We start from the raw sequence: 14,113 nt of genomic DNA on the forward strand, positions 1-14,113 counted from the left end.
GATTCGGATGGATTCGGACGAGCAGGGGCCGAATCTGAGCTGTCCGAATCCTAACAGATCCGAATCCATGGGATTCGGATTACCAGCCGAATTGCGTTTTTATTTTTTGGTGTTTTTTTCACATTTCGGCCTGCAGGGGAGACATTTTTAAACATATCAGCACCAAATTTTCAGGGTATCATCAGGAGACTGTCCTGATGATACCCTCAAGTTAATTGCAGTTTGGTTTTGGGAGGCCAAAGATATGGAGCCCCAAAGGGGTGACCCTATCCCCCATTCTTTCCAATAGGAATGAAGGAGATGAGGGCTACCCTTTTGAGGGTCCATAACTTTGGCCCCCTCTAAACTAAACTGCACCAAACTTGGAGGGTATCATCAGGACAGTCTCCTGATGATACATGGAAATATTGGTACCGATACATCTACAAATGCACCCCCTGCAGGCACCCCCAGAAATTTGCACAAGATTCTTTGTTCTGCAGTGACTTAGCTGCATTGCTGTCAATAGGGAATTTCTGAGGGGGCTGTGGAGTGCACATTTTTCATGGTAAACCCACAAAACTTTCAGGGTATCTTCAGAAGAGTCTCTGGATGACACCATCCAGGTTTGGGGAACTTTACTTCAGGGGGAAGTGGGAGATGGGCCCTACCCTTTTTGGGTCCCATAGAATTAACCCCCCTGAAGCAAAATTCCCCAACCCTGGATGGTGTCATCCAGAGACTCTCCTGAAGATACCCTGAAAGTTTTGTGACCATACCTTCAGAAATGTGCCTCACGGCCCTCTACCAGAAATTCCCCATTGATTCAGCAATACAGCTAAGTCACTGCAGAACAAAGAATCTTGGGCAAATTTCTGGGGGTGCCTGCAGGGGACGCATTTTGAGATGTATTGGCACCAAATTATCAGGGTATCATCAGGTGACTGTCCTGATGTTGCCCACCAAGTTTGGTGCAGTTTGGTTCAGGTATGGACTCTCAAAGGGGGGCCTCTATCCCCCATTGTTTCCAATGGGAGCTGATAGGGATGGGGCTACACCTTTGAGGAGTCCATAACTTTGGCTCCCCTGAACCAAACTGCACCAAACTTTGGGGGTATCATCAGGACAGTCTCCTGATGTTACCCTGAAAGTTTAGTATTACTAGCTTTACAAAAGCTGGTTTGCGTTTTTCAATCAGCTCACTCACTCCAGCAGGCTTTATGTGCAGGGCGGCGAAACATGAAGACCGGAATTTTTAAAGCTAGTGGCACCAAATTTCAGGGTATCATCAGGAGACTGTCCTGATGACACCCCCCTAGTTTGGTGCAGTTTGGTTCAGGGGGGCCAAAGTTATGGACCCTCAAAGGGGGGCCTCTATCCCCCATTGTTTCCAATGACAGCTAAGGAGATGGTGGCTACCATTTTGAGGGTCCATAACTTTGGCCCCCCTAAACCAAACTGCACCAAGCGTGGGGGTGTCATCAGGATAGTCTCCTGATGATACCCTGATATTTTGGTGCTGATATGTCTAAAAATGTGCCCCTGCAGGCACCCCCAAAATTTGCCCAAGGTTCTTTTTTCTGCAGTGACTTCTGCATTGCTGTCAATGTGGAATTTCTGGTGGAGGGCTGTGGGGTGCACATTTATCAAGGTACAGTCACAAAATGTTCAGGGTATCTTCAGGAGAGTCTTTGGATGACACCATCCAGGTTTGAGGAACTTTGCTTATGGGGGCAATGGGAGATGGACCCTACCCATAACATTGAACCCCTTGAAGCAACGGTCACCAAACCTGGATGGTGTTATGAAGAGACTCTCCTGAAGACACCCTGAAAGTTTTGTGGGTTTACCATGAGAAATGTGCACTCCACAGCCCTCCCACAGAAATTTCCCATTGGCTGCAATGGAGCCAGCCAGCCACTACAGAGCACAGAATCTGGGGAAATTTCTTTGGGTGACTGTGAGGGGTGCAGTTTTAGAGCTACTGTCACCAAAATTTCGGGGTATCATAAATGTACTGTCCCTATGATACTCCCCAAGTTTGGTGAAGTTTGGTTCAGGGGTCCAACGTTATGGACCTTCAAAAGTGTAGCCCCCATCTCCTGTTAGCTTCCATTGGAAACAATGGGGGAAGGGGCACCCCTTTTGAGGGTCAATAACTTTGCCCCCCCCCCTGAACCAAACTGCACCAAACTTGGGGAGAATCATCAGGACAGTCTCCAGATGATATCCTGAAATTTTGGTGCCGCTAGCTTTAAAATTGCGTCCCCTGCAGGCCAAAACGTGTAAAAACACCCAAAATTCAAAAAAATAATAAAACGGACCCGAATTTTTCGGATATACCCGAAAATTCGGGTAAATCCGAATTGGCTATGATTCGGATTCGGGCATACAAATCATTTTATGCCCCAAAATACCCAAATCCGAATTTTACCGAATTTTTTTAGTATTGACCAACCCTAGTGGTAACATATAGCAGGCTAGTTACATATATCTTGTAGCGATTGCATTGGGTTAGGAATGCATCTCAAACAACTAGATACAATCCCCCTGGCGGTTTGCCATTAGCCATCAAGCCAGATTTGGAAGACATGGGTTGAGGTGAGGTTGCAAGCTCTCGCTGGAGCAAAATATGGTCTGACAGATTTGTCTGAATGGAAAACCGTCACTGAGGGCCTCTGGGAGGACTGGTGCACTAGAGAAGGGGGAAACCAAGCTCACAAGCAGAGTGCTGACAAATGAACTGCCGCTTGTGTGTTTGGAAGTGCAAACTGGTTTGGGTTCTAATACTTTGGTTAGCACAAGCTGCGGTTTGGAGTGTTGTCTGCTTATAATGTTGGTTCAGGGTATGTAAAGCCTGCTTGGCCCGTAAGCTTTCAGGTTTGCCTTTTCTTTTGTAAAAAGCTGGGGTGGGGGAGGGGATCACATTCTTGGATTTTTATGTATTGTGACATTTATACTCTACTTTTCTGGCATTTGTAGTCCCTATATATAGTCCCTGGAGCAGCAGTGGCATAGTGGTTAAGAGCAGGTGCATTCTAATCTGGAGGAACCGGGTTTGATTCCCTGCTCTGCCGCTTGAGCTGTGGAGGCTTATCTGGGGAATTCAGATTAGCCTGTGCACTCCCACACACGCCAGCTGGGTGACCTTGGGCTAGTCACAGTTCTTCTGAGCTCTCTCAGTCCCATCTACCTCACAGTGTGTTTGTTGTGAGGGGGGAAGGGAAAGGAGATTGTAAGCCCCTTTGAGTCTCCTACAGGAGAGAAAGGGGCAGTGGTGGGATCCAAAAATTTTAATAACAGGTTCCCATGGTGGTGGGATTCAAACTGTGGCGTAGCGCCAATGGGGCTGGGCGGGGCATGGTGGGGGGCGTGGCCGGGCATTCTGGGGGCGGGGCATTCCTGGGCGGGGCTGTGGCAAGGACGCAGCCGCTGCGCCGGTCCTTGGGCGGGAAACGAATGCACGCAGGCGCAGGCTGCCACGCACGCCGGTGACCTCCTGCTAGACTGCTTCAAGTTCTGCGCGCTACTGCTGAGAGGAGGGGCATAACTAAGGCAAAAATCACGTGGCAAAATCATCCATTAGTAACCCCCTCTCGGCACACACAAATAATTAGTAACCTACTCTCGGGAACCTGTGAGAACCTGCTGGATCCCTCCTCTGGAAAGGGGGGATGTAAATCCAAACTCCTCCTCCTGCTCCTCCTCTTCTTCTTCTGATGAAAAGCAGGTTACAAAGTTTGTCCTCCATGCCCCAATGTTATCACCACAACACCACCCTGGGAGGGGAGTTATGCTGAAAGGGTATGCTTGAACCCAGGTTACCCAACAAGCTTCCAAGGCAGAGAGGGGATTCAAACTTGGTTCTTCCAAATCCTACTCCAACACTTTAAACTAGGGGTGGCCAACCTATGATGCTCCAGAAGTTCGTGGATGACAATTCCCATCAGCCCCTGCCAGCCTGGCCAGTTGACAGGGGCTGATGGGGATTGTAGTCCATGAACATCTGGAGCACCATAGGTCGACCACCCCTGCTTTAAACACTGCCATGCTGGCTCTGTACAGCTGTCAACTTACCTGTTAGCAGTGCCAAATGAGGTTTTACAAAAATAGCTGCCTAGTTGGGGAGTTCTTTGACTAGGTGTACCTCTCTACAGGTGTTTGAACAGGCCTGGTTAATGATCAAATCAATGACTGGCGAAGTGAAGGAGCCTCACCGTTCATCTATTTTTTTTCATGCCCACCATTTAAAAATGCATCTTTCCGCTCCACAGCAGCTGTTTCAGGGAAGACCTCGCTAGCTGGCCGGAAGGAGGACCTCTTCATGGAGCGCGATTTCTACTGGCAAAAGCGCACCGGAAAACTTTAATTGATCGGGGCTTTCTAATTAGATTTGCAGTATTGAAGAATTGCTCGGGCTTCCCAGGTAACGGTGGAGGCTCTGGGTAGATTAAGGAGAAGGGAAGAGGCCAGCCCGGCTGTGAGATAAGTGCACCGTTTAAATGGCAGACGAATGTTGATAAATGGCTTTAAAATGCTGCCGGATTTATCATGCTCCACCAGGGAAAAGCGTTCAAAATAGCCAACGTTTTCAACCCCGTTTCTCTGGGAGGAGGCTTTTACACACAGCTGCGATTCTGCACTAGATGTGTGTTCTTTGGTGGCGGCTTTTGGGGAGGGGGATCGCTCTGCTGTAAGCACAACCATTGCTTGGAGGTTTGTGTGAGCCACTCGGCTGCATCGGCGGCATCCTTTGAGGCTGGCAGATTACAGAAGAAGCTGGAAAGATCTCCGCAGGAAGGTAAAATGTTTCCACAGCACGCGTATCCCAGATTGTCATTTTGAGCCTTGCGCCGCTCTCTGTTACTTGCTTTACCTAATTATTTTACATTATGCTGTTGTTTTATGTTTTATGCATTGCAAAACAATAACGAAAAGTTTATTTTGACCCAAATTAGTGGCAGGCTGAGAGATCATGGGAGACATTTCTTTTATTCAGCCAAGATCGCAGCCTGGCCCCTTCCGCACATGCACAATAATGCGCTTTCCATTCACTTTCACAATTGTTTGCAAGTCGGTTTTGCTGTTCTGCACAGCTGCAAAGTGCATTGGAAGTGGATTGAAAGTGCATTATTGTGCATGTATGGAATGTCTCCCTGTTCACTCCGAGCCTTGAGAATTTCCCCTAAACGTGGCGTTCCAGCCAATTATCTTGTTTCTACTCTATCTGTTGAACAGCGTCGGGCCTTTATTCTGGCCCGATTTAATAGTATCCCTTCGGCTATGATACCAGGTAGATACCCAAAAATTCCAAAACATCAACGGCATTGTCGTTGTGGCTCTCTTGATTCCCTGTCCCATATTCTTTTAGCATGTGGTTTAAACGCTGATGTACGATCATGCTTAATTCACCTTTTATTACTGCCACAGAAAATACAGAGTCCTACATATGCTTACTCCTTTACATTTACCCCATCTCCCCGATTTAATTAGATTACACTACTTGTTGGACAATCCTGATCCTTCTCTCTGTATGATAGTGGCAGACTTTCTCCTGGAAATTACCAAACGCCAGTAGATTTCCTTCGACCTAACGTTTACTTTCTGTATTGTATATGCTTTTTAATCCGTTTTTTATTATTGTTGTACTGTTGTCTATGCCAATAAAGGCTTGCTTCTCATATGCTGTACGTTTTCTTTTACAGGATCTTTCCTTTGACGTTACTTGTACAGTTGCTTCTTTTTTGGCTGTCGTTTCAAAACAATAGTTACTGTTTTACTTGACTATTGCTGTTGGTTCATACCTAATTATTTTACATTATGCTGTTGTTTTATGCTAATAAAAGGCACTGGCTGACTGATTTAACTTTGGAGAGTTGTTAATGTTTGTGTGAAAAGATATTTTGCTCTCTCTGAGTGCGTCTGGGGTTGCTTCTGCATTATGCTACACGATAGGAATTCTAGCAGGCAGTGATTGTGCCATACCTGAGAAATATTAGTTTACCTTGTGTTGAAGTTATTATTTTATCATGGGTGGCACAAGGTGAGCTGTAAATCTAATTGGGAGCAGCAGTGGCGTAGGAGGTTAAGAGCTCGTGTATCTAATCTGGAGGAACTGGGTTTGATTCCCAGCTCTGCTGCCTGAGCTGTGGAGGCTTATCTGGGGAATTCAGATTAGCCTGTGCACTCCCACACATGCCAGCTGGGTGACCTTGGGCTAGTCACAGCTTTTCGGAGCTCTCTCAGCCTCACCCACCTCACAGGGTGTTTGTTGTGAGGGGGGAAGGGCAAGGAGATTGTCAGCCCCTTTGAGTCTCCTGCAGGAGAGAAAGGGGGGGATATAAATCCAAACTCTTCTTCTTCTTCTTCTTCTTCTTCTTCTCCTCCTTCTTCTCCTCCTTCTTCCTCTTCTTCTTCCTCTTCTTCCTCTTCTTCTTCTTCTTCCTCTTCTTCCTCTTCCTCTTCTTCCTCTTCTTCTTCCTCTTCTTCCTCTTCTTCTTCCTCTTCCTCTTCCTCTTCTTCTTCTTCTTCTTCTTCTTCTTCTTCTTCTTCTTCTTCTTCTTCTTCTTCTTCTTCTTCTTCTTCTTCTTCTTCTAATGAAATGTGTACCAACTTTGGATGTCAAAGTCTCTTTTCTTCTCTCTTCCCCAGTAGAAATACAGATATCTCCTCCTAGCTCTGCCCTGACAGCTTCGAAGGGATGACTCTCTTCACGCTCTGCCAGATGTTTGATTTGTACAACCAGACCTCAGTTCTCACGCAAACGGCTTCTTCGTCGCCAAACGTCTCTGCTGGAAACGACACCGAGTATGACGAAGACCTTTCTTTTTCCCTGTTTGACATTCCTGTCTTGGTGCCTGTGACTGTAATTTGCATCCTCTTGTTTTTCTTGGGTGTCGTGGGGAACGTGACCATTATCCTCATTTTTACGAGGTACAAGGAGATGCGGACCACCGTGAACATGTATCTGTCCAGCATGGCCTTGTCCGATAGTCTGATCTTTGTGGGCTTGCCGTCCGACCTGTACCGGATTTGGAAATACAGGCCGTACATCTTTGGCAATTTCCTCTGCAAGTTTATCCTTTACCTGAGCGAAACCTGCACTTATTGCACGATCCTCCACATCACGACCTTGAGCGTCGAGAGGTACTTTGCCATCTGTTTCCCTCTGAAAGCCAAAGCTACCATCACCAAACGCAGGGTCAAGGGCCTCATCTTCCTCATCTGGCTCTGCTCGTCGGTGACCGCCATTCCCATCTGGTTCCTCTTCGGCGTAGAGCACCGCGACGGAAGCCTCCCGGAGGAAACGAACGAGTGCAAATGCATCGAGCAAGCGGCCCGCTCGGGACTTCTGGAAACCATGGCCTGGCTTTCCACGCTGTATTTTTTCCTCCCTGTGTTTTGCCTGGTGCTCCTCTATGGGCTGATTTGCAGAAAGCTTTGGAGGACTTCCCACTGCCTGGAAGGGCCCCAGGCTGCAACCAGAGAGAGGTACCACCAACAAACCATCAAAATGCTAGGTAAGCGGTAGCCTGCTTTGCATTAGACCAGGGGTAGGGAACCTGCGGCCCTTGTGCTGTGGCTCCACTAGCCGAGCCGCCGGCCCCATCCTTGCCCGCCCTGCAGGCAGCAGGGCGGGCGCACCAACTGCCCACGGTCGGCTGGGCCGCGCCACAGGCTTCCCCTCTCGTTGGAGCGGGGCGGGTGCTTTCCTGGCGGCCGTTGGAGCGGGGCGGGTGCTTTCCCGGCGGCCAGCAAGGCCAAGCCGCCGGCTTCATCCTTGCCCGCCCTTGGTGCATCCATGCACTTCTCAGAATGAGCGGAGTAAAAGGTAAAAAAAAACCCCTATATATATAGTGTTATTTTTATTTTAAATGCCAAAAATTATTTGCAGCTCCAAGTGTTTTCTTTTCCCGTGGAAAACGGGTCCAAATGGCTCTTTGAGTGTTAAAGGTTCCCTTCCCCTGCATAGACTACTGTGAGACCAAGTGAATCGGAACTGGGATGGGAAGGAAGCTGTAAGGGTCTGTTACCCCAGTCAATAAGACAAGACTCAAGAAAGTTTCAGGAGAATTATTGGAACTGTGTCAGCCCAAGAGTCAGAAAGCCGAAGCTTCGTCCTCTGACTCCCGGGATATACCTGAAACATTGAAACATTAGCTCATCCCATGGTGTCCCTGTTACCGCACTGCCAGGGTAACTTTTAATAATTTCAGAATGATCTCAGCTCTCGGCAGCGCGGAGGAACAGCAATCAGGACCCAACACAGCGAGTCTAGTAAAAAACAGCAAGATTTTATTGAGATTGTTACCGCGGGGTAACGAGTTTGAGAAAATTAAGCCCAAAGAGCTCAAGCCGACAAGGAATAAAATTGAAGAAATGATTTTATTCAGGCCAGCAACGGGCAAGCTAGTATCAGAGGAGCCACACCGAAATGGCTGCGGTCCCTTATTTTTATAGGTTACATCAGAATAGCATTAAAGGGATACACCCCAAAGTACAATCATCATCAATCAATCAATTGTAAAGGGAGGAGATCATCCCCTTGCCCAAAACATTTCGGACAGACTGATGCCCTTATTGGAAGATGCCACTGTTCCACCCTTTGATGTCTTATGAACTAAGGCCCGGCCTCACCTTATCAGCATTGTTCTCTGCTGCCCTACTTTCCTAGACAAAGAGCCTAAACATTTAGCCATGTTCTTGCTTTGTATCAGAAAAAGGGCAGACTTATGGTGCCAGCAGGGACAAAAAGACCTCAAAAATACGGCGACCAGCTGTCCCGATTTCCGCGGGACACGCACGCTTTTGCGTAGAGTGTCCCGCGTCCCGCCGGGCTTATGCCATTGTCCCGCCGGGCTGCCGCAGTGCCTTCTGGGGCACTTCCCTGTTCCCTGACTGGGGAGCGCCGCCGCAAAAGGCAGTGTGTTGCTGCGGGTGCGCGCGCGCCCCGCTTTCTAATACGAAAAATCTGGTCACCTTACTCAAAAACGACTTAGTTCATAATCTTTTACATTCCCATATAGAAGTGAGAACAAGGGGCATTTCATCAGGGTTTTCGCTGATCTGGTTAGTAACAGGGGAAAGGGCAAAGAGCAAGAGGCCTGCGTATTTTCGTTTTAATTCGTTTTAATTAAAACTTAAAATTATGAAGACAGTACAATTGGAGAGAGTTAATAATATAACAACTTAGAGACTCTTCAGAGCCCATTCTGCGCCCACAAGATGCTGACCTAAGTGTCAGCACCTCCGTTCCATTCGGCAACTGCGCTGCCTAGCAGCTTTACCAGGCATTTTAAACACTTTCTCCCGCCTGGAAATCCGGGGGACTATGGAGCAACCCACCACCATTCATTAACAAATACAGAAACCAATCAGAGTCCAGAGGGCAGTCCCTTCTTCAGTTTCACGCCGGAATCCAGAGTGAGGCAATGACATAGGCATGGTTGAATCCAAGGTGGGAAAAAACACAAAGGATCCACTGGGTGATCAGATCAGGAAACAAAAACCTTAAGATGCAGCACCCTCATCTGCCAGCTGATGGGATTAAGGCTGATGTCCGTCTTCCAGGGTTCCCTTTGTTAAGAGTCCATTCTTGGTTTTGTGAATGAAAGGAACATGCCTAGGTGGGGCAGGGCTGGGCTTCAGCTTGCATTCCTGCCTTGAGCAAAGGAGGTTTCATACACATACAGAACAAATCCTATCTTCTATCCAGTGGTGGGATCCAAAAATTTTAGTAACAGGTTCCCATGGTGGTGGGATTCAAACTGTGGCTTGGCGCCAATGGGGCTGGGCGGGGCACGATGGGGGCATGGCTGGGCATTCTGGGGGCGGGGCATTCCTGGGCGGGGCTGTGGCAAGGACGCAGCCACTGCGCCGGTCCTTGGGCGGGAAACGAATGCACGCAGGCACAGGCTGCCACGCACGCCGGTGCACCTCCTGCTAGACTGCTTCAAGTTCTGTGCGCTACTGCTGAGAGGAGGGGCGTAACTAAGGCAAAAATCAAGTGGCAAAATCACCAATTAGTAACCCCCTCTCGGCACACACAAATAATTAGTAACCTACTCTCGGGAACCTGTGAGAACCTGCTGGATCCCACCTCTGCTTCTATCTAATACAGAACTTATTCCTATCTAACTACAGAGAAATAAAATATAGTTTCATTTTTATTTGGCCAAAATCAGAAATGGATTTATTTATTTCTGACACCGCTATCGTCCCCTCCCCTGCATTCCCAAAACATCAGCCTAATAAAGACGGTGAGATGGTGCCGACAGACACTTCCCTCCTGCAGGAACCTGGGGACAAGGGAAGCAGAATGCCTGATTCATTAGTTACAAGCAAGCACTAGAAGACCCCTCCAGCCTCAGGCAATGATAACAGTGAGCCAGATGTGGCCTTGTGCTGACGTGTGAGTTGCCAGGCTAGGCCAGAGCCAGGCCTGACGGAAGGGAAATGCGATGCTAGACAGCAAATGGGAAATGAAGGCAACAGCCTTAAAGTATGTCTCATTCCCAGACTGGAATGACAAAAGGTCTTCATATCCCCTGGCTCCCTCTGGGGACTGGGCTCCTAAACCAATTGGCCATGGTGGCAGGGGCTGATGGGAATTGTAGTCCATGAATATTTGGAGATCCGCAGGTTGCAGACCCCTGCTCTAAACTGGCTGTGCCAAGAAACGTTCAGCTAAGGCAGCTGCGGGCAAGACGGCACCCGCTCCCTCAATCCCTCCTTTGTAAGGCCGGTCACTGAGCAGACTGGGGCAAACTGGATCTATTTATTTACCGGTTTCAGTTTGTAGGCTGCCCTTCCCTGTACGGGCTCATGGAGGCTTACAGCATTCAAATGTAACAACGGAACCAAGAAAATATAATTATCACTATCCAGGCACCACAATCTCCTCTGAGGGATAGAGAAAACATTCAAGACTGCACCCTCCTATAAAATCCACATTCACACAGGAAAGGGAAGGGGAGGAGATGATTCATCAATGGGGCTCAGTTCAAAAAAGAATATGACACAGAAGTAGAGAACTCGGAGCATTGGTTTAGGAGCCCAGTCCCCAGATTATTCAGTCAGAAGGGCACAGTCGGAGCTCCAGGTAATTCTAACACTCCTGTCGAACATACTCTAGGTATGCCATCCTGGCTGGTATTCTCCTCCACCTTCCTCTCTCCCCACCTCTGAGATGGGAATCCAGAGCCGGGACTGAAGGAGGGATGCCGGACCACCCACAGGTTTGGCCCTCACCCCGTTGGCCAGTGGTGAACAGGGGGCCAGTTTTGATAGCGGTTTCACAGCTGTTCAGCAGACTGCATGAGCATCTTGCTCCCTAACACTGCCATGCCGTTCAGTCGGCTCGTTGCGTGTGGGAGTTCTCACCAGATTGAGTTCGGTACACGCACCCTTGCCGCTCTGTAGCTCTGCTCAGCTGGCAGTTTGTTTCAGTTCCTGCAAGCACGCACGCACCTGTAACCTCAGCTTGTGGGTTCTGTGGGGCAGAACTTGGAATGAGTTTGCAACAACAAATTTTTAAAAACAAAATGGTTTACTTTCTTAACATACAACATCAACATTTAACATCACACTTCAAGGTCCTCTTCAGGTTGCATTTTCAAGTCCTTATATTTACAGTCTACTGATACTGCCAAGTCCAATTCTTCTTTGCAAGTGGGTTGGCTCCTGAAGACTCCAAGGGCTTGATGAACAGGATTCAACATGATGAAGGTTTCCAGGAGAACTCTCACCCATTACAACCACAAAAAAGACACCCTGGAACAATAAACTCCAACATTTACAACATAGCAAATATAAACAACTACCTTCCCAGTAGTTCCCAACAACATTGCAGTTACCTTAACAAGGTGTTAAGGGCTTATGCAAACCAAGGTCCGAGTCTGGTAGCCTTGTCTCCTCCAAACTACATGAGCTCTGCAGCCTCTTGCTGCTTTGAGTCTCTACCCCTTACTGGGTCAACCCATTCTGAGCATGGGGGTTACGCACGCACATACACAGGAGACCCCCAAAGAACCTTTAAAACCCCCGCAATTGCTAGTTCTCAGCAGTGCCATGACATTGTATTAGTCTGCTGGCATGCTCTACCGATTACTCTGAATTCATTTTGAAAAGGCACTCGCTCTTTGTTTGGGGCAAAGCCCTGCAAAGAAAAGGCCCAGAGGCTTAATTTAAAAAAGAAATGAGTGCATGATTAAAACTGGGGAGGGCATGTGGCTCAGTGGGACAGCCTCTGCTTAGCATGCACAAGGTCGCAGGTTCAGACCCCCACATCTCCACCTAAGAGGACCAGGTGATGTGAAAGACCCTCTACCTGAAAATCTGGAGAGCTGCTGCCAGCCTGAGTTGGCAATACCAGCCTTGATGGACCAAAGAGTTGATTCAGCGTAGGGCAGCTTCATGCATCCAAAACCAAATCAGACGAAAACTGGCTTCAACTTCATGGCCTTGCACTAGGCAGGGGTGGCCAACCTATGGGGCTCCAGATGTTCATAGACTACAATTAACATCAGCCCCTGACAGTATGGCCAGTTGATGGGAATTGTAGTCCATGGACATCTGGAGCCCCATAGGTTGGTCACCCCTGCACTAGAGGGACAAGGCAGCCCTTCACCCAGCGGATAAAACATTTTTGCGGGCAGATAAGCAGGAGCTTTGCCACACTGTCAATTGGCTTCCTGAAGGGCTAGCAACAGGGGTGGGATCCAAAATTTTTAGTAACAGGTTCCCATGGTGGTGGGATTCAAACTGTGGCGTAGCGCCAATGTGTGGGAGCTGGAGCGGGAGGCACGACGGCGAGGCGTGGCCGGAGCATTCGAAGTAGCGGGGAGCATTTTGGGCCGGGAGCTGTGAAAGCGGGGCGCGGCAACGCTGTGTGTGCTGGTCCTTAGTGGAAAGCGAATGCGCGCGAAGCGCCAGGCTGCCACCTGCGCCGGTGCACCTTCTGCTAGACTGCTTCAAGTTCTGCGCGCTACTGCTGAGAGGAGGGGCGTAACTAAGGCAAAAATCACGTGGCAAAATCACCCATTAGTAACCCCCTCTCGGCACACACAAATAATTAGTAACCTACTCTCGGGAACCTGTGAGAACCTGCTGGATCCCACCTCTGGCTAGCAAGCTTGGTAGCATAAGCCGCCAGGTTGAAATCCAGCAGGTAAACTGTCCCTTGCAGCTTGTAACCATATTTGATCCGCCTGTCACCAGCTTTAGAAACAGGTAAAGATGAAGCGAGAGAATGGAAAAGTGTTTTCCTTTTTTTTAAAAAAAAAAGGGGGAAAAGTTGGGAGTGAGAACGTTCAAGATTTGTGTCCAGTAGAATCCAAAAGCCTAACAAAGTTTCCAAGGGTATAAGCTCTCAAGAGTCAAATCTCCTGGCCATTGTTGGTTTTTCCTGTGTGTCCGTGGTCTGGTAGTGTTTGCTTCTAATGTTTTGCTTCTAATGTTTTGCCCACATTAGAAGCAAAGACTACCAGACCACAGCCACACAGCCCAGAAAACCCACAACAGCCAGTTGATTCAGACCATGAAAGACTTCTGACAATACAACAAGAAGAAGAGTTTGGATGTATATCCCCCCTTTCTCTCCTGTAGGAGACTCAAAGGGGCTTACAATCTCCTTGCCCTTCCCCCCTCACAACAAACACCCAGTGAGGTAGGTGGGGCGGAGAGAGCACCAAAAAGCTGTCACTACCCCAAGGTCACCTAGCTGGCGTGTGTGGGAGTGCACAGGCTAATCTGAATCCCCCAGATAAGCCTCCCTTTGTCAGACAGAGACTGTAATTCAGTAACGTATCCTCTTTCTTTCTCTCCCTTAGCAGGGGTCGTGGTGGCGTTTGTGCTATGCTGGCTGCCACTGCACGTTGGACGGATCCTTTTCGCCCAAGGCAGCCTCGTTCTCTACGAACTGAGCCAGTACTTCAACCTCATCTCGATGCTGCTCTTTTACCTGGGGGCCTCGATCAATCCCATCCTGTATAACATCATGTCGGAACGGTACAGGAAAGTGGTGTGCAGGTTTCTGAAGCACAGCCGGGGGTGGCCATCCCGACACTTTGGCAGGAGCGAGAAGACTTCCAGGGAAGGAGCGGAGACCAGTTCGTTCACTGCCAAGTATTTTTAA

General features: G+C 48.6%; 1 protein-coding gene across 1 annotated transcript; it reads left to right on the forward strand.

Annotated features, from left to right (window-relative positions):
• The first annotated feature begins 6,679 nt into the window (after positions 1-6,679).
• Positions 6,680-14,113, forward strand: LOC125442941 (growth hormone secretagogue receptor type 1-like). The gene is made up of 2 exons (XM_048514742.1): positions 6,680-7,499; positions 13,809-14,113. Exons 1-2 carry the CDS (start codon positions 6,680-6,682, stop codon positions 14,111-14,113), a joined length of 1,125 nt encoding a protein of 374 aa, XP_048370699.1.

Source organism: Sphaerodactylus townsendi, linkage group LG13 (genome assembly GCF_021028975.2).
Source record: "Sphaerodactylus townsendi isolate TG3544 linkage group LG13, MPM_Stown_v2.3, whole genome shotgun sequence".
NCBI lineage: Eukaryota > Metazoa > Chordata > Lepidosauria > Squamata > Sphaerodactylidae > Sphaerodactylus > Sphaerodactylus townsendi.